The sequence below is a fragment of the Odocoileus virginianus genome, chromosome 17 (genome assembly GCF_023699985.2).
Source record: "Odocoileus virginianus isolate 20LAN1187 ecotype Illinois chromosome 17, Ovbor_1.2, whole genome shotgun sequence".
NCBI lineage: Eukaryota > Metazoa > Chordata > Mammalia > Artiodactyla > Cervidae > Odocoileus > Odocoileus virginianus.
This window is the reverse complement of record NC_069690.1, coordinates 19,768,875-19,796,475: the sequence shown is the minus strand read 5'-3', so window position 1 is coordinate 19,796,475 and position 27,601 is coordinate 19,768,875. Positions and strand designations below refer to the sequence as shown.

Sequence of the window (27,601 nt, the reverse complement as noted above, 5' to 3'; positions counted from 1 at the left end):
TCAGTCGTGTCCGAATCTCTGCAACCCCACGGACTGCAGCACGCCAGGCTTCCCTGTCCTTCACTATCTCACTGAGTTTGCTCAAATTCATGTCAATGATGCCATCCAACCATCTAAAAAAATGATCATATATATTAGTTTGTTAGTGCTTGTAACTAAACTTGTGAAGTTAGAATTTCCTCATCTGGTTTGTAAAAGCCAGTGTATATTTCTCAAAGTTGGAGAGAGAAACTTTTTAGGGAACAAGCCATTTAAAATCTTGGGAAAAAAGTTTTTTTTTCATCTTTAAGGCTGTTTGAGTATTGAATATAGGAGAAAGGAGAAGAGTTGTATGCATTTTCTAGAGCTCTTAAAGAATCTTACTCTGAATGTCCGTGCAGATCTAAACAGTATCCAGAGGGGCTTCTGGCCGACTTAAAGAAAAAAAAAAGACGGGAAGGAGAAAGGAATGTTAGAACGCAGGCCACACTTGCCTGCTGGATTCATTAGCATTGGTTGCCTGCCTCTATTTGAAACTGAGCTCTCTCCTTAATGAAGGTGTGTGTTTAAATCACAGGCAGAGAAAGTTTTGGGGTGAAGTTTCACTGTTTTGTAGTGGCAGCAGTCCTGGACATGCTGCTGGAACACAGAGGATGAGTTCAGCACCTTCTCTACAGATGGTATCTCTGCCCACAGCTCGTCTCTTTTACATAGCGAGCCTTTGTTCACTGGAGAGTGGACATCTGTGGGTTGGCCAGTCCAACTCCTGTCGGAGACTGAAGGTGACTGATAAGGAGTCCAAAGGTCACAATGGACCAGTATGGGGTCAGTTTGGCTTTAAGGGGAAAAAGGGAGGCATCAGAAATTGAATTGCCTCGTGAGAAATGTTCAGTTCATCAGCTTCAGCCTTTCAGCTTCGATCAAAGAAAAGCCACCAGCTGTCTCTCAGTCCGAAGGAGCAGGAAAGAAACAAAACGTTATTTAAAGGGTGTGATTTAATTGAACTGGATTGTGTTAGGGCTTTCACTCCAGAGACGATTTCTGTGGCGCTGTCACTCTGCTCTGCGTACTGTGAGGCAGCAGATAACCAGATCAAAAACTGAAGGTAGTTCGCAGTCACTCGGGTCTTTTGTTGGATTTCAGAATGAAACGTCAGATGAGCTTCAGGTATTTCTTTTGCTAACATCACCATTTGGCCTGTTATTAGAATGTGGATGGGCTACAAAATAGGAAAGGCAAATAATATTTGCATTTCTAATTTGGTCTGCTGCTTTTTAATTAAATTGGCTTTTACTTGGTATTTTGCTAACTTCAGAATTCAGATACTACAAATAGGCAATCACCAACCTAATTAAAAGTCTACTTGTTAATAATTGTCCTTTAAGTTAGCAGTGGTCTTTGTATGCAGTCATTGAGGTTATAAGCTATTGTCCTTGTCCTCTAGTCTAGTGGAAAGACTGCAAGCAGAACTAGCTACATAATTTGCAGGGCCCAGCAGCTAATGAAAATGGGGGGCCCCGCCCCTGTTCAAAAAGCATCAGAGCATTGAATCAAGTGCAAGGCCCTTTCAAGCACTGACATATGTGGCTGCACAAGTCACACATCCATGAAATGGGCTGTGACCTTGGGTATGAAATTAAATAGACTCACAGTTGGTCAGAACTTTGCTACTTACTCCACTTGCTACCTAGTCTTTGCTACTAATTTGTGTCTTTCCAAACTTGTTTCGCTTTCCATTTTCTATCTTCCTTTTCTGTCTTTTCCTGTTCTGTTCCATCCTCTCACCAAAGTTGGAGAACTTGTAGAAAGAATTGGGAGTAAATATACTCTGTCTGTAGTCCATGTGAACACATTCTGTAATACTATTTCCTTCCATTTCGCTGGTGAAACAAGCAAGATTAGGATTTTCTCTAAGGGAAGGTAATCGATTTAACTAAAATAAAATATTCTATGTTAAAGTTTAAAAAAGTGCTTTCATAATTAACATTTGATTCAAACAATTACACTTTTGAGGTAGCACCCCCTCACACACATTTTATATCAGTAGATCAGAAAAGTAAGCTTCAGAGAGGTTGAGAGATTTTTTTCAAGGTCAACTGGTAAGTGAGATTCCAGTCCATCCCTTCTCATGTGGTGCTTCCTCACTGCTTCATTCTGCCTCTGCAGTTCTGCAAGACCAAGGGTTAGGTGACAGAGTAACTTACTTTCTCAAAATTGATCTGATTTACAGAATTTTCTGCCAGTTTTCCGAAAGTAATTGCTGGGATATAATCATTAATATTTGCAACAAGTTTTTACTTCCTTTTATTGCCTATAACCCTTTGAAGTAATATTTTTGCATCATTTTAAAGGAAAGACATTGACGTTCAAAGAGATTAAATGACTTGTTCAGGTTATGTAACTAATAAACGCAAGAGCAGTGACTAACATCCAACTCCTCATTATATCTCATGCTTTTTTACTGTGCTGTATTTGCCTCTGATTAATTTTGTATCTCCACTTGGTAAATACCTGTTCATTCATGTATTGATCACCTACAATGTTCTAGGCACTGGGAATGATCCAAAAAGACTGACTCTCAGCTCTTAGAACTTACATTCCAGAATGTAAATAAACTATTGTAAATAACCAGCTTATCTTACAGCTATAAAGAAAAAGTAAAGGAAAACAAAAAATGAAAAGTAACTGGAAGGAGTGCTGCTTTAGAAAAAATGGTCAGTAAACTGATAAAATTTTTGAGCCACAAATTCAAGGGTAGACATTTGGTATAAATAAATAAAATCATTTCTTAGGTATGACAGGCAATATAAATAAACAATGAGAGGCAACTGTATTTATGGACATAGTAGGAACAGATAAAGATTGTTAACTTAAATAAACATTAGCCTTCATGGTAGTTATACCTTGCCTTTAATCCTCTCTCCAATGTAGCATGGATTCTAAAATCATAAGATCAAAAAAACTCTTAAGTCTAGTTATTTGCTTCATGCTGGGTCACTAGCACGTAAAGCAATGTTTAATGTGTTAGTGATGTTGGATTGTTCACACTGTTAGAATACAAGGACTGTAATGGCATGCTGCATGAAATGGCATGCTCTGGGTAGCTATTAAAAAATTCCAGAGTATCCAGTAGGTTTAGGAAATGCATAACTTCACTGGTCAGATTTGACTTTAATGAATTTCAAAATCTTGTCCAAAATCTTCTGTTGTGCTGAAATCCTTTTGTATCTGGTACTGCAGGGCTTCAGTAGGTAAACTTCAGCCTAATGCTTGGGAATCTTTGTGATGTAAGCAAGTTGATTGGAGAGGGATTTCCAGAGGCGAGCAGGCAGCATTGTGGGGCAGGTAAGAGGGTCTTTGCATAGGATTCGCCCGTTGTGTGCTTTAGAATGGCAGGAGTCCAAAGTACTATATTAATAGAAGACCCTTAGAAAGTCCCAGCCTTATCTATTCATGTGGGTTTCCTCTGGCTTCAAAGTTAAATCCAAGTACCAGTCATTCAGTGTTTGCCTCTTGTTAAATCTGAGTTGTTATCTGCGAAAAGATGACAGGGTGGGAGGTGGGTACTGTTGATTTCCAATTGCCCATCTCTTCAGGGCAACTATTAATAAAATTTCCTTTAATCCAGACTTTTAGACTAAGTTCATGAATACAATGAAATCACTTGAAAAAGTGGGTCTGTAGATCAATGATTAGTACATTTATTTCTCTGCAGGAAAAAGCCATAGTTTTCACTAAATCCTCAAAGGAATGTAATGACCTTGCCCTCACCCCAAATTAAGAACCTGGAATAGACTGTTGTAGGCATTTGACTTAGAAAATAAGTATGGTGTTTTTAAGCTATTTAACCTTACCAGTGAGATTCATTTATCCATTTTTAAACAAACACTCATGATTTTCCCACATTGAAAGATTTTGACCTACCATTTTCTCTTTATTGAGGAATTGCAGCCTTTTGAATTCTCTCTCTCTGATAATCTTGGAGTAGATATTCTAAGAATGGTGTTTGCTTAACTTGGAATATTGCTGTAAAGCCTGAATGTTTGTATTCTTCACCAAATAGTCACAACCTATTTGGTGAGTGAAAAGAGAAGGCGTAATGGTGTACAGTATTTCTGGTGCTTTGCACTCTATCTAGGAAGGCAGAAATGACTTAAAGTTGTTGCTTTGAAGGAAAAGTTGTCAGAAGAATTAGGAGAATTTCTAAATACATTTAATCCAGATACTTATTAAATTATAAAGAGCTCATTGAGAGGTTTGAGGACCGCTGCCCTAGGCTTAGATATTTAGTGGAATGAGTGTGCTGTTTGTGTTGTGTTCTGAGGGTCAAGAATTCGCCAACCCATTAACCCATTCTTTGCTATTAATGCCAGTTTCCGCAGCCTACAATGTATAGTTATGAATTCTTAGAACTGAGCAATCAAATTTATGTGGCATTTTTGCTTTTTTGCCATCTCAAGCTATTTATTTATTTAGGCCCTAATCCAGTGCATCTTTGCTGTGGCAAAAAAAAAAAAATTTTAAAAAAATCTGCATTTTGTATGTAAAGTCATGGGAAAACTCAGATCAGTTTCTCTCTCTTAGAAATTAAACACCCTTTAGAAATGAAACTATTTATTTAAATCTTAGTATTTTTTCCCTCCAAAAGGATTATTTCAGTGTCAGATGAGAATATTTAAATGCAGTTGTTTTTCATTGAGTAGGATTTTAATGCAGAGGAAACAAGAGTGGAGTTTTTTCATAATTCACCCTATTTAAAATATTAAATATGTATCTTATGTTGCTTTTAGTTTAGCAGTATATACTGGAAAATGAATATATAAATATGGTATATAAGCTGTATGTTTTTCTCTTCTCTTAACTGTTCTTTAAATATGTCACTGTAGAAATGTTCAAATATGTATGAAGAGAAAAAGCACTCTAAATGTTGCCTTTTTAGCACTGACCATGAATCTGAAAAAAATGTAGGCCTCTTCAGTGACACTAAAAACTTTGGGAAAACATCCACCATCTGCTTATCTTTCCTGCAGTGGAAATGTTCATAATTGCAATGTGCAGTTTCCTTCGAATGAAAATAAATAGATTTGTATTTGTTATACTTACATTTCAGAAGCATGTGTACTGAATTCTTTAAATGTATTTAATTTTTTTCCCTGACAGTTGGGGAGGTACCAAAAACATCTGATTGTTATTAGGGTCTTCTTAGCTTTCTCTCAAGGGCAATTGTGTTTTTCTTTAAGATATTTTCCTGAGGCTTTTTGTTTTGATTCCAGGTTTTGAGTCCCCTTGTAGAATATGTCCACCCAAGCAGATTCCTCTGTTACCTGTATTACCATGTCCCTGACACAGTTCAACACAATCTTTATTATAAAATCCCTGTTCCATAAGCTTTTTCTTTTTAAATACACAAGTCAGTTTTGTCCCCGTTTGGTTCTTTCGTTGCTGGATGATGGTCTAAGAGGCTGTCAGCTAGAGCCTGCTGGAGGACTATACCAGGCAGATCCTCGTGTTTTTGACACCAGGGAATTCCCAAGTTGAAACCTATTTGTTCCAGTTCCCAGGAGACCAAACAGCTGAATATTTTACCCTGTTGACCTAGACAGCTCTTTGGCTGAGGCATGGTAACCAGTCCTGGCTAGTGAGTTACCTTTGCTTTAGTCGTGACTGTGGTGAAGTTATGTATGGTAGAGATTGTTCTGTGCATACTAGAGGTTATCCTTCTGTTCACAGTGAAATAAAATTGAGCATTGGTTGTTCTGTTGGTTTCCAAGGAATGCATGCATCAATACAGGGTTGTTTTTGTGTGTGTCTTTCCCCCTCAGCTGAGGAAATAACCCCACTGTTGTGACCCTAAGCCTAGGACTGAGTCTCCTATCTTTAGTGGGGCATGCATACCTTGTCTAAATATAGCGAGGTGTGTACTTGGCTGATATGGAAAGAGACAGTAGAATGACCTTAGCTGGTCTTCATTACTAGTTACAATTATATTTAAAGAAACAGAACTATTCTGGTTCTGCCTATAGGTAAAGATACTTTTTCCAGCTGCTTAGCTTCCTTGGGTAAAAAGTTTTATGCACTAAGCCAAAATATTTGTTTTAAAAGCTAAAGTGAATCACTTCAGAAAGAAACCAGGAGTTCATTCCATATGAAAACATGCCTAAGGGGCAGTTTCCTTTTTCTGTTTCATTGACTGAAACTTAACATTTCTTCAGAGTTTCAAAGATAAAGCCTAAGCTTCATGTACTTTAGGATAATAACTTGTCTTTATATAATTCTGACACTTGTTAACTTTCTAGAAACCTTGCACAAACTTTCTAGAAACCTTGCACAAACTTTCTGTCAACGAATGACGAAAGTTTGTGCATCTTTTCATGCTTTTCTTTTTTAATTGATCAACACTCAGAGTAGGGGAGGGATGGGATTCCATTTGCAGAAAAATTTTCCAGTGGAAGCAGAAATCCAATGAACAGATTAACTATTTGGTTACTAAGGAGGAGAAGCCTATAGGATTTAACATCATTTAATGTGCTATTGTGACCTAACCTTTTAGGGGAATTCTTTGAGAGTTACTTCTGCTATGAAAAACCTAGTTGGTATTTTTGACTGACTAATACAATAAAAATAAAGTGATCTCCTCTTGAGCTAATGAAATCCTTTTACAGTTGCTAGTGGTAATCTCCTAAAATTACAAACTTTTAAGAGTTTATAATGCTGTTTGAGAAAAATGAAATATGATTGCCTCACGTCATATTATACAATTCAGTGGTGACAGAGCAAGAACTCTAGGTCACCTGTGAGTCCCTTGCTTTTTCCTCCTTTCTACCTTTACATGTTTCCAATACAGCAGGTGACATACTAACCTTCTCTTTTATAAATAGAGAATCTGCCTAAAGTGCTAAAACTGACTCAGTGGCACCGAACTAGGTGTAAAGTGAGATTAGAAAATCCTGGTCAGTTGAGTCCTGGCCAAGTGTGCCCCTGATGCCTCCTCCAAGTCAATGAAAATACGATCTGAGAACTGGAAATCTGTTTGTAGAAAGGTTTGATACAGCCACCTCATCACAATTTTTTTTATCATCGTTTACTCTGATACCTTGTTTAGTGTTACGATCCCACTTATAGAAGAGAAATAAGAAACAAAGTTAGCTGGCTGTTACAACATGGCAGCTTTACTGTGATTTAGGTATATTTCCTGGGTTTACTCTGATCCCTTCCCCTGGATAGTTGTGGTTCATCTTTAATACAAATTCTTTTTAAGTTCTTCAGAGCTGTGTTTTACACAGCTATTGGTTTTAGAGATGAGGAGATTAATTATCTGTGAGAGCTGTCTTCTCATAGATTGTCTTTAATAATGGCTAACTTATTTAACTGAGCGCCAGAGATTTAGTATTACTGGCCTAGCAGTTCTTCACTAATATCCTGTTCTAATGTAAGACAGATGAATTTGTAAAATTCACTTGCCTTCTCTTGATTGAAGTCAGCTTCTGGTTTCTGATTCATTTTTTGCTTGTTATATTATGTGCAGACAGTTAACCTTGCTTTCTTTATGATCGGTTGAAAATGGTGGTTTTAGAACTTAGTTGCATTATCTTCCGTTTAACTTGACCCCTGATGATATCATCAGTATATTGTCATATCCGTTGAGTAGGGGATTAGGAAGGAGGGAAGTCTTTTGTGTAAAAGCATTCTCCTCAGCTGTTCTTCCTTGATGCTGGAAGTTTGGTGCCTGGCAGGAAATGATATAGACATGCATGATAACAAAGTGACGTGAGGAAGAATTGCCTGTAAGTTTCCCTGGCTTGTGCAGGATGATGGCTTGTCAGCTGGCAGATAGTTTAAGGCAAATTTGATCTCCAAATCTGAGGATTAACAGAGTAAAACAAGAGAAAGTTGAGATAGTAAAGAAAAAGAAAAACCTGTTTTGAGAAAAGTTTGGGCAGAAGCAGGTGGTGTAAAAGTTAATATCCATGTAAATAAGACTTTTTTTTTTTTTTTACCCTCCTGGGTGAGAGTCTGTAAAGCAATGAGATTCGTTAAAGGAAAGGGTCTGTCTGAAGAATCAGGAGGTGCAAAAGGAATAGATATTCTTGGATTGCAAGGAATTGGCATATATCAAATCTTTCCTTTTTAGACTTTCTTACAATTTAAGTTTTAAGTAAAATTTCCATCTGTACCAAAAAATAAACTAGACAAATATCCCCAAGATATCCATCTTCTCTTCATTCCCATTTGCTTTCTGATTGACTACCTTGTCTCCTTCTTGTGTGGAACACTAAAGTAACATCTGTTTCCCTCTTTCTAAGTTTCAACGGCTTCCAGTCCATTATCCATGCTGTAGTTAGAAGAATCTTTCTGGTAATGCAGATTTGGATCTCTGTCATCCTCAGGGTTAAAGTCCAAATTCTTTGGCGAGTCCTGTAAGACCTTTTCAACCTTTGACCTACTTACCTCTGTCCATATTTACTGCAACCCTGCCTCTTATTCTTCCACCCTGTAGTAAGATTATATGAGCAGTTTGGGTAGCTTTAAGCAAACAAGCTTATGTAAGCCTGCAGATGATCAGCCCCACTGCCGTGGCAGCAGTAATGAGAGCTCACGTAGGACTTAGAAGAGGCTACTGTGCCTGAATAAGAAGTTTCTGAAATCTTTCGTAGTGAACTCACTCAGAAGTCAGATGCAGGACGGTAACCCATCCAGCACACTCAACTTCTCAGAAAAGGGAAGTTCAAGACAGAACACCAGCTAGAACTTTGTAAGAACGCTGCAAGTTGAAAGTTCTGTGAATAGACGTTCCCTTCTTTGCGTCAGGAGTGATGGAAGGCTGCAAAGAAGAACACTCACACAGCCTGTGTACACACAGACACCAGAGAAGAGGTTTTGTTTTTGTTTTTTACGTTTTTAATTGGAGGATAATTGCTTTAAAGTGTTGGCGTTAGTTGCTACTGTCAACAGTGTGAATTGGCTGTAAGTATACATTATACCCTTCGTATTGAGCCTCCCACCCCATCCCACCCCTCTAGGTCACCACAAAGCACGGAGCTGAGCTTCCTGTGTTACACAGCAGCTTCCTGCTAGCTCTTATTTTACATGTGGTAGTGCATATGTGTTGGGCTTCCCAGGTGACTGAGTGGTAAAGAATCCACCTGCACATGCAAGAGAGACAGGGACATGGGTCACTCCCCAGTTGGAGAGATCCCCTGGAGGAGAAAATGGCAACCTGCTCCAGTACATTCTTGCCTGGGGAATTCCGTGGACAGAGGAGACTGGCGGGCTGCAGGCCGTAAGGTTGCCAAGAGTCGGAGACAACTTCGTATGCACACACCTCGTGCATGTATGTCAGTGCTACTCAGAGGTCTCACAGTGAGGGACTTTCATACTTGATTAGCCTTCAAAGTGTGCATGAGTCTTTAGCATCATTTCCGTTGTCATTTTCAGATCACCTTTGTTAAATACTCCATACATAGTATTAGACTGGGCACTATATAAAGCAGTGTGCATGAACTTTCACTGCCTTACACACGAAAAAAGCCCAGAGTGTAGACCTAGGAATATACATCTCATTAAACAGAAACAAAGTTTAACAATACACCAAAGCAAGGCAGTGGAACAAATGAACAATTGTATTATCTTTGCCTTTACATGAATTTTTCTGTACATGATAAGCATTTTTATTTGGAATTGAAACAAGAAGGGAGGGGTAGGGCAGCTTGCTTCCCACTCAGATTTTTATACCGTAGGTTGTGCCCTCTCTCTTCTACCGCAGAGAGAGAAGTTCTCTCTGCAAAGAAATAGCAGTGCTGCTGACAGAGAACCGCGATCACTTGAAATGGACGGAAGGGCATCTTGGGTCATCCTTGTTTGCCTAGCAAACATTGCTGATGGCAAAACCTTTGGGGCAGAGAGGTGGCTCATAAATGAGGAACTTATCTAAGAAACTGCGGCTTTCTCAGCCTTGAGGGTACTAATTGTTGGTTTCATCACAGCTCACTTTCTCTCAAGCCCCACCCATCACTTCAGAGAACTTGTTGATGACAGCTTGACTTTTTCAGAGTTTCGTACAGTGGTAGATGTCTCTGAAAACACGGCTTACGCAAAACATCTGTGTGCTTGACTGTGTTCCCACGGTGTGTTTTCCTGTACTGCCCTCTCCCCTCCCTTTTGGGGTCCTTTTTTAAAATTAAAAACACAGGATAAGAATCATTAAAAAGATATTTGCAAAAAGAAATTGCCACATCAAAGCCACCATTCTTAGGAATAACCATTTTCACTCCTGCCATGTTACCTTCCCATTCTTTACATGTATAGCTTTTTGCCTGGTTACATCCTTTTTCTTAAGCTGAAGTTCAGATACTTCTCATTCAGCCACTTCCCTGTTTTCTTCCCCCTGATCCCAGGATCATCTTTTGGTTTTTGGTCTTGAGTTACCGAAAGGGCATTGCAAATTACCAGCATTTTGTCAGTGAGTCCTAGTTCTCTTATTTTCCTTTCCTAGATCCTAGTAGTTTTTAGAATGTGGCTAAGATCCAACTTTTATCTTTAAAAGTGAGATATACATGTATAGGCTTTTTAATTTTCTTAACGTCTAAAAACTGCTGTTTTAAAGTATATTGATTTTCAAGGCACATTGCTGTGCCCACCCCATGGCAGCCTGAAGTAGGGAAAAAAACATATCTACAAACTAGAAATAACTGATTTGCTGCATTAAATATATTTATTAAAATGTTAAGGAAAGCATGTAAAAATAGAAAATATATTCTTTACCATGGTAGTTGAGAAGAAAGGAAATATACAAGAAAAGCAAAAACTGAGTAAATAAAAGGACAAGTTAGTCCATATATCATTATTTATCGTAGATATAAATAAACATGTATATTCTTGTGTGCTAAGTCGTGTCTGACTCTTTGTGACCCTTTGGACTATTAACCCACCAGGATCAATTCATACAGCCCCCATGAAAGGAAAAAAATAATCTGCACCTTTAAGAATACCTTCAGAGGCTTCCCTAGTGGTCCAGTGGCTAAGACTCTGTGCTTCCAATTCAGGGGGCCCAGGTTCAATCCCTGGTCAGGGAACTAGATCCCACATGCCACAGGTAAGACCCAGCACAGCCAAATAAATAAATAAAGATTAGTTAATTAATTAAAGTTTTTTAGAAAGAAAACAAAAAAAAAAAGGTACCTTCAGCCACCTATCTGTTAGACATGCTTAGATATTTAAAGGGTAGCCCTCTATGGTATGTAGGGTCCCCTCAGGACTGAAAAAGTCCACCAGACTTACATACAGCTTTGCTAGCTATCTGTTGCCGTGTGAGAAGATAAAAGGATTGCGGCTTTCCTTCCAATCACTGTGCAAAAGAGAATTGCCCTGGCAGTTAAAAATCGTTTCCTTTTGTTCCTTATGTTTTCCTGTGTCCTGAGTTGCATCATGGGGTAGTTCTAGGACCTAACTCAGCCAGTACCTTAAAATATCTAGGCAGCTGGTATAGGATTGTTCCTATATTGGAGCAGGTATGTGATGATTTTATCATTTTTCCCTCCAGCACATTTAAACAAATTTAAATTTACTCTTGGATCATTTTGATTTAAATATTTTCCTCTTTTTCCAAATCCAAATATTTGGGATTCTCATTGCTTCATGTTGCACACTGGAGTGTTGCAGAATGCCACTGTGTGATCTCTTGGTGTCATTCAGTGTTTGCCTCTTGTTAAAGCTGAGTTGTTATCTGCGAAAAGATGACAGGGTGGGAGGTGGGTACTGTTGATTTCCAATTGCCCATCTCTTCAGGGCAACAGCATTCCTCCTGTATTTCATTGTGCATGCCAGGAGGCTCTGTAATGTGCATTAAAACAGATACAAAATAATAAAAGGATTTGCCCAAGGACTTTAAAAAATCAGACAGTACAGTGGATAGTAAAGCAAACCAGGGAGAAGATTTAAAAGAGAGTCAGCCGAGTGCTCGGGCCTGGTGCACTGGGAAGACCCAGAGGGATCGGGTGGAGAGGGAGGTGGGAGGGGGGACCGGGATGGGGAATACATGTAAATCCATGGCTAATTCATTTCAGTGTATGACAAAAACTACTGTAATGATGTAAAGTAATTAGCCTCCAACTAATAAAAATAAATGAAAAAAAAAAAAAAAAGACTACCTACCTAAAAAAAAAAAAAAGAGCATATTGTTTATTATCTAAAAAGATAAAAAAATAAAAGAGAGTCAGCATACTTGTGACATGCCTTTGTCTATTTCTCTTTATTTGATAGTTCGATCAATATCTTTATTTGATCAGTATCTTTGAGGGACTTTTAAGAGTACCTGCTGGGTCTTCCCTGGTAGTCCAGTGATCAAGACTCCACGCTTCCACTGCAAGGGCTGCAGGTTCAATCCCTGATCGGGGAACTAAGATCCTGCATGCCATGTGGCACAGTTCCCCTCCCCAAAAAATGTCTGTTGGCAAATTATTTAATTTTCTTTGCCTAAGTTAGAGAACTATAGAAGAACTGGTTAGACAAGCAAGATGTTAGACTTCTTTTACAGACTGGGTTAAACTTTTTGGCCAGTGAATTTTGAGAATTACTTGTAAGGTTGCAGTAAAGAAGCACAGAACTTACCTAATTTAAAACCAAAACATAAAACCTTGGTTTTCTGATAATTTGAGTTACTTCTTGGAACCCTGCCGGTACCCTGGTAGGTAGGCTGCCGTGGGACTGAGTTGTACAAAACAGGCAAAGAAAGAACACTCTAAATTGCTAAAGAAGCCTTGGAGTAGAGTTTCAAAACACAAAGCAAAACAACATAACTTGGAAACAGGCCAAAATTTGACCCCTGCTTTGTCATGCTGATTGTGTAATTGGTAAGCTTAGGGAAGTTATCCTCCAAATCTTTCTTTCTTCTGTGAAATGGGAAGAATAACTTCTATTCATGGAGTTATTGCGAGATAGTGATTGTAAAGTGCCAGGCACCATGCCCAGCACAGGCTGGGAACTCAGTAAATGCTCATTACAGCATCTTTAAGTTTACTTCATAGTACACTCAGAGCCAGCACCAAAGTACATCCACCAACTTCTGCTTCCATCACATAACTCCCAAACAGAACATTTTGATGAACATGCCATCATACCTGATTCCAAGTTTTCACCAAAAAAGTTGGTGAAATAATGGCCAAGTTGTTCCCATTATCATCAACAAATAATAGCTATTCAGTAGATGGTAAAGAATCTGCCTGGAATTCAGGAGACCTGGGTTTGATCCTTGGGTTGGGAAGATCCCCTGGAGAAGGGAATGGCTACCCACAGCAGTATTTTTGCCTGGAGAGTTCCATGGACAGAGGGGCCTGACGGGGTACAGTCCATGGGGTCGCAAGAGTCAGCCCTAACTGAATGACTGACATTTTTTTAGACAGCCAGTGGTTCTGGTCTGGGGCTTTGGTGATAAATCTGAGCTAGAGAACCAATTTGGGAGGTGAGGTACCTCCATGATGGTTCCCAGCGATTTTTTGGCTCCCAGTATTTACATCCTGTATAGTTGCCTCCAACATTAAATAGGAGTGATCTATATAACTAATAGGATATTGCAGAAATTATGGTGTGTCACTTCCAGGGCTAAGTCATGAATCACTGCACTTCTGCCTTGTTCCCCTCGGGATCACTTACATGGGAAAGACAGCTGCCATGTCATAAGGTCACTCAAGCAGACCATTGCATGGCAGAGAATTGAGGCCTCCTGTCAATATCCATATAAGGGAGCAGTCTTGGAAGCAGATCTTCCCACCTCCAGACTAGGCTTCAGTTGACTGCCTTCTCACAAGGAACCCTGAACCAGAACCACCCCAGCTGATGTGCTCCTGGATTCTTTTTTTTTCCCTTAAGATTTATGTATTTTATTTTTTGGCTGCGCTGGGTCTTCATTGCTACACTTGGGCTTTCTCTAGTTGCAGCCAGTGGGGGCTGCTTTTTGTTGCGGTGCACCAGCTTCTCATTGCGGTGGCTTCTCTTGATGTGGAGTACAGGCTCTATGAATGTGGCATTCAGTAGTTGCAGCCTGTGGGCTCAGCAGTTCCGGCTCCTGAGCTCTAGAGCACTGGCTCAGTAGTTGTGGCGCACAGATTTAGTTGCTTCAAGGCCCGTGGGATCTTCCCGGACCAGGATTGAACCAGTCTCCCTTGCATTGCAAGGCAGATTCTTAACCACTGGACCTAAATTAGGGAAGCCCTGCTCCTGAACTCTTAACGCACAGAAACTGTGTGAGGTAGTAAGTGGTTTTTGCTGCATTAGGCTTCCAAGTTTTAGGGTAATTTATTATCTATCAGTAAGATAACTAGTCAGGAATCATCCTTTATAGGACAGGGTGGGCTGGAGAAGGCATCAGAAGAGTATATACAGAGCGGAAAGAGGAATGACGAGGAAATGATCGAAAATGACATATGTAAGAGGTTGGAACAGACTAGGAGCCCACAAACGAAAAGCATAATAGCAGTGCTAAGACAGTGAGACTATCAGGAGAGAGGTTGTCAGCAAAGTCAAGTGATCAAGAAAGATGAGGACTGAACAGCGTCCATTGGATTTGACTAGCCAAAGAAGATCTCCGTTGGAGTGCCCTGGAAGCTGAATCCCAGATGAAGTGGAGACGCTGAGACCTGTGTCCCTTGCCCTTCCCTTCTTCCACACGTCATTGACTCACCACACTTGAGTGCTGTTAAGTTCCCTGCCATGGTCCAAACCAGCCAAGTGCACGTCAGAGCCTTTGCATTTGCTGCTCCGTCTGCCTTTAATATTCTTTTCCTAAATAGCCACACAGCTCCCTCCCTTACTTCCTACAGATCTCTGCTCAGATGTCACCTTGTCAGGGAGACGTTCCCGAGCATACCTTAGAGCAGATACACAGCAGCCCTCTCTGCGCTCCGCTCGGTTTTGCTCCGTGGCCCTCACCATCATGTGAGCCCAGGGGCAGCCGCTCCTCAGCCGTGGCTGGCTGTTCGTAGGTGTGACTTGGACACAAATGTTCGGACTTTCTGACCTTTCAGGAGAAGCTGGGAATCCTGACTTTTCAGTATAAGTAGTTGTCAGTGAGTTTCAAAGCACTGTGATGGTCAGACGATCTGTCTTGTTGTAAGAGAGGTGAGTCAGGTAGGGTAGGATATCTGGCAGAGGATCTCAAACTGGGATTCAGTGTCTCAGATGCCAAGAGGAATGACTGTCTTTCAAAAAGGAGAATGTGATTTGCTTGTGCCTGTCAGGGCTCCAGGTGCTAAATGAAAAGCAGAAACTTGTGTTAAGCTAAGACTAAAGGATTTTTGTCCTTCAGATCTATCACTCAGGAAATCACTGGCAAACTTGGATGGGGAGGACTTTCAGAGGTGGAAGAGAAGCAAGATGGCAGTAGGAAAAATGACTGCAATGGAAGAAAATGGAGACAGAAAGTATAGACTCCTTTTTAAAGAATTTCAGTAATAAAGGAAGAGAACTTAGAAACGAACACAAGATCAAATAAGGGTTTTGTTTTAAGGATGTGAAAGAACAAACCTGGGCATGTTTCTGGGCTAAGAAGAAGTCACTCAAGAGAGGGTGACCAATTGATACAACTGGGAGACAGGGGAATGGGGTCAAGGATATTGGTGAAAAGGTTGACTTTTGACAGCTGGATGCATCATCCTGTCAGGTCAGAGAAAGGAGAGAAGTCTGCAGAGGAGGGAAATTAATTGGGAGGAAATCACACCAGCTAGCCTCCATTTTCTTGATGGTGTAGAAGACTAGGTTAACTGGAGAGTTGAAGGAAGCAGGAGTTGTGATGGGACTTGAGGAGAGCAGGGAGGGTTTGGAGCAGGCAGGGGGAAGAAACTTGGGGGGAGGGGGTTCCTGTAGGTGAACTAACACCTACAGCTGAGTCAACTCACTGTTGCTGCTGTCATCTCTGACACCTCTGTCCGTGAGGCCATGGATGTGCCCTAGCATCCAGAGGCACGATTTCATAATCTCCTTAAGCATTTTTTGGGGGCTGCCTTTCATTTATTCGGTATATATTTATGCACATCTGCTTAGTGTCAGGTACTGTGTTAGACACTAAAGAAAGAATATTAAACAAGGCAGTTGTTCCTGCTCAAGGAGCTTGCTGCTTATACAGATAATCATAAGTCTCATCAAAGAATACTATAATTTTAAGCTGTAGTATTATGAAAGGAACTCAGGAACAAAGAGAACAGATGGTAGGGAGACCTGTTAGGAAATAAGACACAGGACTAGGTTGGTTAGGGAAGGAAGAAAAGCCAAAAAGAGGTGGATGACTTGGAAAGAAATTGAGGAATCGAGGGGCTGGAGTCTCCACCAGGTTGAAGAGTGAGTGAACACATGAAGGTCACAAGAGAGGGGGTTGCAATCAGTAAGTGGGAGTTTGATTTCTGAAATCAGGTCTGTAAAAATGAAGTGCCTTTGAAAGGGATTCTAGGAATTAGAAGTTTAAATGGAGCCTAGGTGCCAGTCTGACGATCAAGAGGAGGAGAGAGATTTGGGGACAAAGCTGTTGGATGTTCATCTGTCTGAACAGTGGAATCTCTTAAGATAGTTGTAAGAAGCAGGGTGAAAAGAGAGAAGATTGAGCAAGGTAAGGAGTGAATTAGAGACAGTGACAAGGGTGTCAGAAGGTGACAGCAACAGAGAGTGGACAGTACCCTGAGCCTCACAAGAGGCTTTGTGTGAAAGTGAGAGAGAAATAGGCAGAAAGCAGGGGTTGACGTGTTGGCCAAGTGCTTAAAAGCCCAACTTGCATTCCTTCTGCAGGTGTGTTTTAAATACCTGCAAAAGCATTTGTTGAATCATGCAAATGAAATGATATTTCAAATGCTGAACAGTTTTTCTGAGTTAATCTCCTTTTGTTTTGTTTAATCCCACCATCTATTTTAAAATTTGGTGCTAGGCAATGTGGGTCATGTATCTTGGGTGACCTGTAAGTACAACCAGCATGTTACATATTGAGAAAGAACCGTTAAGGTCATTTCGTTTTTGGTTCAGATAGCTTTTAAGCTTTACCTTTTTAAAAGAGAAGTATTTAAGTCTAGAGTTTTGGGCCACAGCACTGATAAGCTTTATTAATTCAGCTTGTAACGGAAATGGGTTCCTTTGAGCTGAGGTGGTTTCTCCCCTCCTCCTCAGAGGACCTTTTGGAAACAAAACTCCCCCAACACTGTCAGTCATCAGAAGTGCCTGAAACCAACTCCTTTCATAGGCACCTAGGGGTTTTTTGTGGGGGGGTGGGGAGAGGGATGTTTTTTTTTATTTTTCTGAGCAGGGGTGGGGAGACTTTTGGCAGATGGCTCTTGGAAAGGAGGCTAAGACTTGCCAGAGTGGCTGCAAAGGAATAGAGATTGGAAGGCGGCAATGGTGTCACGAGTCCTGGTCTCTGAATCCTAGCTCACACTCAGAAGTGTTTGGAGGCCAGAATGCTCAGTGTGAGTCCAGGAGTGGTGGCTGCCTGGAGGAGCTGGAGAGAGTGACTGCTCTTCTCCACGTAGCCAGAAATTAAAATGATTTTATGTGTGTGCTGGTCTCACAAAATGTGCTAAATTAGGCCCACCTGCTCCCAGCTGGAGCCATGACTTGGACCCTCTCTGAGGGCGCTCACAGCTCTGACCTGTCATTATTTGGTAGTACTTCAAAAATCCAAACCTACAGCTAAACACTTTAGATCCCTGGAATCCAGGAGGTCAAGTGTGTATGTGAGCAGACGGCATCTTGAAAGACACACCTTTGGTCTGAGAGAAGACTGCAGAGGAACCCGGGCTAGGCAGGCAGCCACTGCTTTTCCCATGTTGACTTGCTTGCCCTCCTGCCTAGGCTTCGTGGTCTTCCTTTATTCTTTTTTTTTTTTTTAAAGCCATGTTTGATGTCCTACAAGCATACTAAAGGAAAAAGAAAGAAGAAGCAACTTTAAGAAACTACATGAAAGTGTTTGCCTCATGGGAGTATGCCTAAATATTTCCCTATTCAGACCTAAACTTTTGTCTTCAAGATACCGTGAAAAATCGAGCCAGTATATCACACCAGGCTTTGCAGTGAAATCCTGCCTTTGTTCTCATTAGATAAACTGACCAGATGTGTTTTTAGCTGCTGGTTGCTTCAGATGATTAAGTCATCAAGTGTGTCCTATTTTGGTAACCTCTAACTGAGGATAAAGGGTTACGGTTCTGCCCTGGGTTTCAGGTGACGTGGACCTTGGTCTGTGCTCCACTGCTACCTAGCTGTGTGACTTCGGGCCAGTCATTGGAGTCTCTGAGCTTCGGTTGATGTATCAGATTCTCTGTTGCAAGCTCAGAAATGAATGTTAACTATCTTCAGCAAAATTTTTCTTAGAAGAGTGTCAGAGCTTACCTAATGGATGGGAGGCTGGAAGACCAAACTTGGGAAACGGGCAGGAGCCAAGGACATTCAAGGAAAAGCCAGAGTAGGCATAGACTAGTCTATACCTTGCCACTCTCCCTGTGGTGAATGTGACCATCCCCCACTTTGCTTACTCACTTGGGTCGCCTGCCTGAGATTCAGGAGGCAGTTTCCAGCTGGCCAGACATAATCCACATGCCAGCGTCCTGCAAGGCCCCTTGCAGCTCCAGAGTTGGAAGGTCACCATGACTAGGTACATTGAGGGAGATTCCCCAAAAGGTGACTAGGGTGACATTAGGCAGGAGAGCTCTCTATTAATGCTTGTTAGCCAGAAACCACCAATGGCAACTCAGATGTACCCCCATCTCTAGAAGTGGGAAGGTTGAATTGTATGGCCAGTGGTAAAATTGTTAATCCTAGATTGTGTTTCTGTCTGGACGTTTCTGAAATGCACATGTTTGAGGCAAGAATTAAATAGTTACAATATCTTATCAGTAAATGAACATTCAAAATGATATAAGGAATATCGAGGGGGGGTTCCCTCTAATTTATGATCTGTAGGAAAAGGACCAGGAAGATTAGTCCTGATGGAATTTGTTCCTCAGCCTTGAACAAACAGATGGTTTTTTCTTCTTCTTAGATTGTAGAAAAGTAGGAAAGAGGGGTAAATAGCTGCATCTGAAGGTATTTGTGCTGGGCATTGTGCAACAGAGTTTTAAGTGGAAGACTAGCTAAGACTAAAATAGTCTGGTGGTTGTAGTTAGTGAATAAGAACTGGAGCCATAAGCTTTTCTCCTCCTTGCCAGTGGTTGGTTTACCAATGTACTCCAGCCTCTGCTTGTCTGCTGATGGAGAAAAAAATCCTGCTGCTGCATTCACAGGAATGTGTCTGGGAGTTTATATGCACTGGGTGGGGAGAAAGTTCCAGGTATCCATTGCTGTTCCAACATTGTCACTGGAACTTACCACCTGTATGTTGGGGATTGGGTTGGGGATTGTTTAATTACAGAGAATAGTGCATACAATGTTTGGGTTTGGGTTTTCTCTCATTGTAATTTCAGTTTCTTTAGGATTACAGAATCAAACTTTTCTTATTACCTGAAAGTTAGGTATTGACTTTTGTAGCCATGTTTCATCCATCAAGCAACAATGACTTTCCCTTCCTGTTTTTTTGATTTAGCCAGACTTTTTCAGTAGGTACTAGTATTCGTAGCTCTGTAGTCGTTTGGCCTCTGGTATGATATTTGAAACTTTTATTATGAAATTACCTTCTCTGTGATGTGGTCACATTGATGGGGGACGTGAATTCTTTTCCACCTAATGGGATTGACATGGCTGCCCTAGTAACTTGAATCTGAAAATCAGACACCTAAATAAGCAGAGAAAAGTTAATCAGGAAAGGGAGAGTGTTGTTACGAGAATGAAATGTATTTGACGGTTTTCTCATAAATGAATATTCTTCAAGATAAAAATATAAAACAGTTCAGGAAAATTACGTGTATTTGAATTTCACATAAATGCCAACAGCTTACCTTGTGCAGTTATATTTTGTGCTTTCAGTATTACACAATAGTTTACCTATGAGTTTTGGCTTCAGGCAGGCAGAAATGCCAAGCAAACTCAAGAACTTGGCATTAGAAACATTATAAATGTGAAAATCCACTTGCTTCATTTTAATGTTAAAGTGAAAGCATTACACCCACTGTTTGAAGCTTGATTTCCCGTAGTAAATGATTCATGTCATCTTGCGTGTTACATGTAAAACAGAATAATGTCTGTCAGACTCACAGGTAGCAGTTTGCAGGTGTGTTGCTTTATTTTGCTTCCTTTATTTTGCTTTATTTTGACCAGCCTTCCTGCTGGTCATGGTTGACCACCCTGGCCACATTCCTCAAAAATTTATTCTAATCTCAAAACAGTTACGTGTTCTCTTCCCTTAGTTGACCTTCTCTACACTTTGCTGGAGTAGAAACTGCCAGTTCACAAATTTCATGCTTTGGAAAGTGCTTTTGATTGCGAGGGATTGGCACAGAGTGCTTCCCCGAATTATTTAAAGCAGAGGATTCATTCCTCTGTTTTTGAGACTAAAAATGCTACCATCATGCCCAGTTCTTTTCTCTACTGTGCAGCCCATCTGGATTCATCTCTCAGCCAGATGTTCTTCATTCCCCTCAGTAGTCTTTCTGTTCATGGCCTTGGTCAGGGAACAAAAAAGGAATGAGCAGAGCTGAGATCTGGATGAATTTCTGTCCTTTGCTTTCACTTCTGTATCTGCTTTTAAAATCTGTTCTGTTGAAAAGCTCTGTAAGGGAAGACACCGCGTTTCATCTTCCGTAAACTTTATCATAAAACTAGAACAGCATAGTAAAGACTGATTCAGAGCATGAACTTTCAAATCAAACCTTGGTTTGAATCCTGGCTCAGAGGATTGCTAGCCAGCTGTATGATCTTGGGCAGATAATTTACCATCTCTGAGCCCCTCAGTCTCTTATGGTAAATTGAGGGTAAAAAATAGTACCCAAGTAACCTTGTTGTGAAGGTTAAATGAAATATTGTGAAGTGCTTAGCTCAGTGCCTGGCATACAGTTGGCATCTACTCAAGTTAGCTATTAGTAGCTCAGTTCATCTGTCAATCAAGGGTTGATTTTCCACTTGATGAGCAGGTGATCTTAGGGCAGGACACGAGTAGATGTTCTTCAGTTGTATCCCTGATAAAGACTGGAGAACTTCACTGTCACTGTGTTAGAAAGATGATCCTTGTCGTTCTCTCATCAAGAAGCTAGTTACTCTCCATTTTTAGATTCAGAGAGTGTTCTTTATCTTGTGTTTTCCTTAATATAGGAGTTAAGTCCTCTGGGGTTTGTGTTTAACTTCGGCATCTGTAATCATACACAGATGGCTCCATAGAGTTTACTGGAGGAGTCCTCTTCCTAGGCCAGACTCTAGAGAACTGGTCAGTTCAGAAAACGTATAAAAGTTTTCACCTACTCTTCTCGATTTGAGAGACCAACTCTGTGCTGATTGAATCTTCAGCCAGCTGCTTCAAGAAACATGAATATTTACATAAATGAGTCTCTTGTTACTCTAGCAAGATATACTCAGCCTTTACTGTACACTGAAGTACATGTGATTAAATTTACATATTAGTTTCTTCATATGCAAATCAGGCATTTAATTTTCAAGTTGAAATTGATCCTCCTAAACTCTGGTGGTTTCGAATTTTGGTTTTTCTGTGCCACCATGCTGCCATCTCATCTTTAATAGCATTTATAGAGCTTTGACTTTTTTTCAGTGATGAGAAGGGTTTTTTGTAATTAGTCACACTTTCATTCCTGGTCCCTTGTGACCAACACTCTTGTCCCCTTTATGCCACTTTTGTGATCACTGGGGAGTCAAAATTTGAGACCACAGAGTAAAGACAGTTGATCATACCATCCAGAGTGCATCTGCCATGACTCTCTGGGGGCCTACATTGCACCTACTAAGGCAGCTCCCAGCCCAGCTGGATCTGCTGTGCATTTTGTTGTATCAGAAAAGTTTATTGAAATTTGTATAAAAGACTTAAATAGAACAGCGTCTTTTCCCTTATACCAATCATGACTTTGACTCCTGGTTTTTCTTTTATAATCAGGAATTTTCCAGGTAGCTTTGAGTTAACCAAGGACTCTTGTCCTCCACCCCAACTCCCCCCTTGTGAAAGCACTACATACATTTTGAAGAAGGCACTTAGATATACTTTAAAGCATATGCAACAAATGTATCTAAAGCATATGCAACAAATGTATCTAAGAGCAGTATTCCTGAGCTCTAAAAACCAGGAAGTTGGTGTGTTTGTCAGAAAGTACCTTTGTCTCACAAAAGGAATGACTGAAATAAGCTCTCAACAAATATACTTCTTTAGTGTTAGATGTAGAGACCACTTTGTGTACTAGAAACCAAAATGCCCCCAGCTGTAACTTGCCTGCTGATAGGTAAACTGGTTACCTTTATTTTTATAAAGTATTTTCGTTTAGTAAAGCAGACAGTTGCTGTGTTGGCAGAAGTGTGAATGTCATTTCCTGTCTGTGGTATACCCCACTCATCCTGTCGCTTAGACATTTTGTTTTAGGTTGTTCCCGTAATGTGAGTGAAACAGAGTGACCCACTGCAGGGTGACATGTGCACACCACGAATGTAACAAGAGACGAAACTTGTGCAACAGACCACAAGAACGCAATGCTTTATTTAAAGATGAAAACAAAACACAGGCAGCCCCTCCCAGCCAGCGTGTAGTATTTTAAAGTGGAGTCTGTGGAGCCTTTGTTTAGAAGACAAATGTGAATCTATTTGGCAAGTTACCTCAGAGGTTTATCAGCTTCACACCACATGATTAAAAGATAAAATGAAGTCAAGAACTGACATTATAAAGATGATTTAATTTCATGTGCCAATTATTTTCTTGTCAAACGTTTGTATTTTACAGTCCAGTAATATGCCACATATTTTGAATTCTATAATAATTTTTTTAACCTGTGAGATTACAGAATTTCTATTTTCTTGTCCTAAATTACAATTCCTGTTGCAGTGATGGGTCAGAAAAAACTATGTGGGGGTGGGGAGGGGGAGAAGAACCCTGGAATGAATTCATTTATTCATCAGATATCTATTGAGTACCTGATACGTGCTTGGCACTGTTTCCAGTGTTGAAGATACAGTGCTGAGAAAAATAAAAGTCTTGCTCTTCATAGAGTTTATATTCTATTATAGGGAGATGACCACAATCAAGTATATAAGTGAATACATATAATTGTAGTTTATGATAAATATCCTGAAAGAAAACAAAACAGAACAACAGGATAGAGTATGCTGAAATGGGGGAAGGTGATGATATGGAGCTGTGACGTAGATGGTGACAAGCCAGGAGAATAGTGTCCCAGGTAGAAAACAAAGAGCACAAAGGCCCCGAGGAGGGCCTGAAATATAGAACAGAGGGAAACTAGTGCATCCAGACCGTAGTAAAGAAAAAGGGAGATGGTATAAGACCAGGGAAGTAACTATCAGCTGTTACAGGGTCTTGAAGTCCCAGCTAAGGACTTTGGGTTTTATTTATACATACAAAGGGAAGCTGTTGGAGGGTTTTAAGCAGGGAAGTGATGTTATATGATATATATCTATATATTTTATTTTAAATCACTCTGGTTGCTCTTTGCTAAGTGGATAGTGGTGATACAGATATACTTGCAGACAGACCAGTTTATAGGCTTTTTGCTGACACAATGTCTGGGGTTAGTTTCACTTCAGGGTCAGGACAAAGAGGTAGAGGTACAGAAGAAACAAGATTGGCCATGAACGGAAACTGGAATGTATGAGAACATAGGGGCTCATATATTATTACCTCTACTTTTGAATCGATTTGAAATTTTCTGTAATAAAACCCTAAAAGAAAACTTTTCAAACGGCAGTCTAAGTGAAAACCAGTGGTGCCCTGGACCATTTTCAGAGTGGTGATGGAGATACATGGACAAATTCAAGTCTCATAGGTCTTGTTGATAGGTTAGATATATATTGTCAGACATAGAGAAGCCAAGAATAACTGTTATATGTTTTTCCTAAACAATTTGGGTGGATGTGGCCAGGGATCAGATTTGCAGGGAATTCAAGAGATTAGTGTTGGCAGTATAAATTTGACATGCCAATTAGATTTCCAAGCAGAAATGCCAAATAGGCAGAGCAGTGTAATTTACAATACATTGACTAACCCTGACTGGAGTATTCAAAGACAATCTTGGAATCCTTCATTATGTGTTTCTAGACTTGACCATTAATGGTTTATAAGTTCTATTCTTTTTGAATTCTGTAGATAACATTGAAAGGCGCAGTCTGTTGATATGAAATAATGCAGATATAATTTCAGTTTTTTTGTGGATATCCATTAGTAATTGTGCTTTGAATAGCCTCTAAGCAGTAATTCTCCATCTCTGTTGAGCTGTCATTCTTGTGAAGGATCATATTAATACCCAAGGCACACTCTGTGAGTTGAACATACTTCCTGTGCACTATGCCTTTTCAATGCTATGGAAATGCAAGTTTATGAAAGTAAAATTCTGAGTAACACTTTAATGTGATGTGTGTGTATTTTAAATATAAATCTTTTTCTGCAAACTTATATCTATTGTTAGTAGCTAAGTATTATAATACATTTCACATCTGATTAGAACACTGTTAAAACACCATTATTGACAACCCAGGATCTATGAGTTGTTAAACTAATATTTATTAAGGGCACCACTCTAAGAAGCTTCTTATTCTTACTGACTCCTCACAAGAAGCGCAATTTGTTTATTAATCTCTCTTTTATAGATAAAGAAACTTAGGCCCCCTAAACTCACTCAGGTAAGAAGTAGCAGAGCTAGGATTCAAACCCAGCCAGTCTGGTTCCAGACCCTTTACCCTTGTTTCTAGAACCTGCTCTCTTAACTGCTACTATGTAATGTATGTAGAATAGTGTGAATTTTCTTTCAGAAGAATTGTCTATAGTAGACAAGACTGTGTGAGTAACCAGAGTCTCTCTTTTTTTCTTTTTTTAAATTGAAGTATAGTTGATCTACAATGTCATATTAGTTTCTGGTGTACAACAAAGTGATTCATACATATGTATACATGTCCTTTTCCATTATGGTTTGTTACAGGATATTGAATATAGTTCCCTGGGCCATACAGTAGTACCTTGTTGTTTATCAGAGTCTCTCTTGTTTTTATTTTTACTTCGTCCCATGAGGTTGGAACTTTAGAAGAGGAAAGAGAGAAAATAATCCCAAAGTCAGTCTTCATCTTACTCTTTGGTTTTTCTTCCTTAAATTACTTATTTACTTATTTATTTGTACTTTTTTCCTTGCAGCATCAGCGAGAGCTTTCTAACCGTCAAAGGTGCTGCCCTTTTTCTGCCACGGGGAAATGGCTCATCCACACCAAGGGTCAGCCACAGACGCAACAAGCACGCAGGTAAAGCTCCACATCCGCCATTCCTGTTCTTGGTCTCTTTGCCTTTTGTTTTGTCTTAGAAGACTGACTGCCTCCATTGCCATTTCTCCAGCAGTTCTGTAATAGTGAAAGAAAGCGTTGTACTGTGCTGTAATCACTTTTCTTTCATGCTCATAGACCATTTTTCTGGCACTTAGCAGAATACCTTATACATGAAGTCGATGTTTGATTAATTTTTGTTGGAAAAATAATAAGGTACAAAAAGACATTATTGACATCTTAATGTGATTTCTCGAGTAAGGTTTTGGTAATCAGCTAAAAGATGTTCAGATGTTTCCTCAAATCCTATGCAGTATCAATTGACCAAAGATAGTATTTGTTTTTGTCTGCTCTCTGGGGAAGTCACAAGACTAATATGGTATATTACTAATTTAAAGTAAATTCAGTGTCACTATTGTGATAATAAGAGTTATTATATGCCATATTTAAATACCAGAGTCTATGTCTTGATTGTGTTCACATTAAAAAGACTGAAAATGTAATTCAGAAGACTTATGTAGAAACAGGGAGTCATCAAATAAATGTTAGGTATGGATATAATGCTCTGATTTTGAAATAACCTGCTAATATTCTTCACCTAATAACAATGTGAGGCTTTTTTTCCCACACTTCCAAGCAGTTCTCAGACACTAACTGGGTATCCGGCAATTCAACTCATTTTTGACACTATCTGAAGGTAGTGTCAGATTGCACAGGTTAAGAGCTCTATTGTATAAGGCCGCCCCCCCAATCCCCCACTTCAGATGCCAGTCACCAGTCCAACTTGTTGTAGATTGAATGTTCCAGTGACCCCTTCCTTGGGATTGTGTAATTTGCTAGAGCAGCTCACAGAACTCAGAGAAACATTTTACTTACTGGATGGCTGGCTTATTATAAAAGGATATAACTCAGAACAGCCAGATGAAAGAGATGTATAAGGCAAGATATTTGGGAAGGGGCACTAGGCTTCTTACCCTCTGAGTGTATTTTTATATGCTCCCCAATCTTCATGCGTTCCTCAATCTAGCCGCACTCTGAACCCTGCCTTTTTGAGTTCTTGTGCTGGCTTCATGACACTGACATCATTAAATTATTGGCTATTGGTAATCCATTCAACTTTTCAGCCCCTCTTCCTTCCCCAGACAAGGAAATCCCAACCCTCTGATCACGTGGTTGTCTCCCCTGGCAACCAGCCCCATCCCGAGGCACTTTCCTAGAGTGTCAGGTCATTAATATAACAGAAGACATCTTCGTGGCTCCCATCATTTAAGAAATTCCAATATTAAAAACTCTGTGCCACAAACTGGACTGAGATGAAATATATTTCTTATTATAAATCATAGTATCACACCCACTAACAGTAGAAGATGCATTTATATTTCCATATGTTAGACTTCTCTAGAGTTAGGTGCATCTGTGGTGATGAGGTTAAGAAAGAATCAAAGAAAGTTTGTATCAGGAGAGAGGTCACCAGGTATATGATATCCATAGTTTAAGAAGATAACCCGCCTTATGCCTCTCTTCTAAACAGCAAGTCTAATTTGTATCATTTTGAGGGAAAGATAAAAGTTGGTTGTCCTCAGGACAACAGTTAGGGAAACATCAATCAGTGCTACACAAAGAGTGTTTGCTTATTGTCCAAAATAGGCCATTTGGATGACATATTACCTCAAGGAGTGGAGGAAATTATAATTAGTAAGAAAAGAACAAAGAAAGACTGTAAACCTTGAGTGTGTAGGTCAGAGGTGAAAACCAGAAATCCTGGGTCCCATTGAGCCAGTAGTTGAGTTTAGCTCCAGTCCAGATAATCTCGGCTATTTTAGTGGCTGCCCTACTTCTTGTTTGGTGCTTCATCTAGTTCAAAACATAGTAGCTCAGAATTATAATCCAGCTCATTGGACAGTATTATCCTCCTACCAAAACCTCAGCCGTGGAAAATTTTTTAAAAGAGGCAGGTGAAAAAACTCACCCAAAACTTGAATGCACAGAGGAAGTAGACCCTGTTGAGCTTTGTGTTTCTGTTTGCTGTGGATATTTATCACTTAACAGTAAAAAGAAGATGAAATATTGGCTTAAATCCAGCTTGGTCTGACTAAGATGTTAGTTAAATTGCTCTGTGGCATGTAGTGGTAAGTGGGGTCAGGGGCTTTTAAAGTTCCTGGCCCTGGTTGGTCTTTTTCTTTGGTCAGACTTCTACACTCAGCTGCCACCCAGGTTTCTACTTGACCTTGTCCACTGAGCTTTCTCTATACCAAAAAGA

The 27,601-nt window shown here is 40.0% G+C and overlaps 1 protein-coding gene across 4 annotated transcripts in view; it reads left to right on the top strand.

The window, feature by feature from the left end:
* SSH2 (slingshot protein phosphatase 2) overlaps positions 1-27,601 on the top strand; it is a 228,689-nt gene that overhangs the window by 141,852 nt on the left and 59,236 nt on the right. For all 4 annotated transcript variants that reach the window (XM_020911788.2, XM_020911787.2, XM_020911790.2 and 1 more), the window contains one exon: positions 25,220-25,323. In XM_020911788.2, coding sequence (XP_020767447.2) covers positions 25,220-25,323 — 104 coding nt within the window. The remainder of the gene's footprint in view (positions 1-25,219; positions 25,324-27,601) is intronic.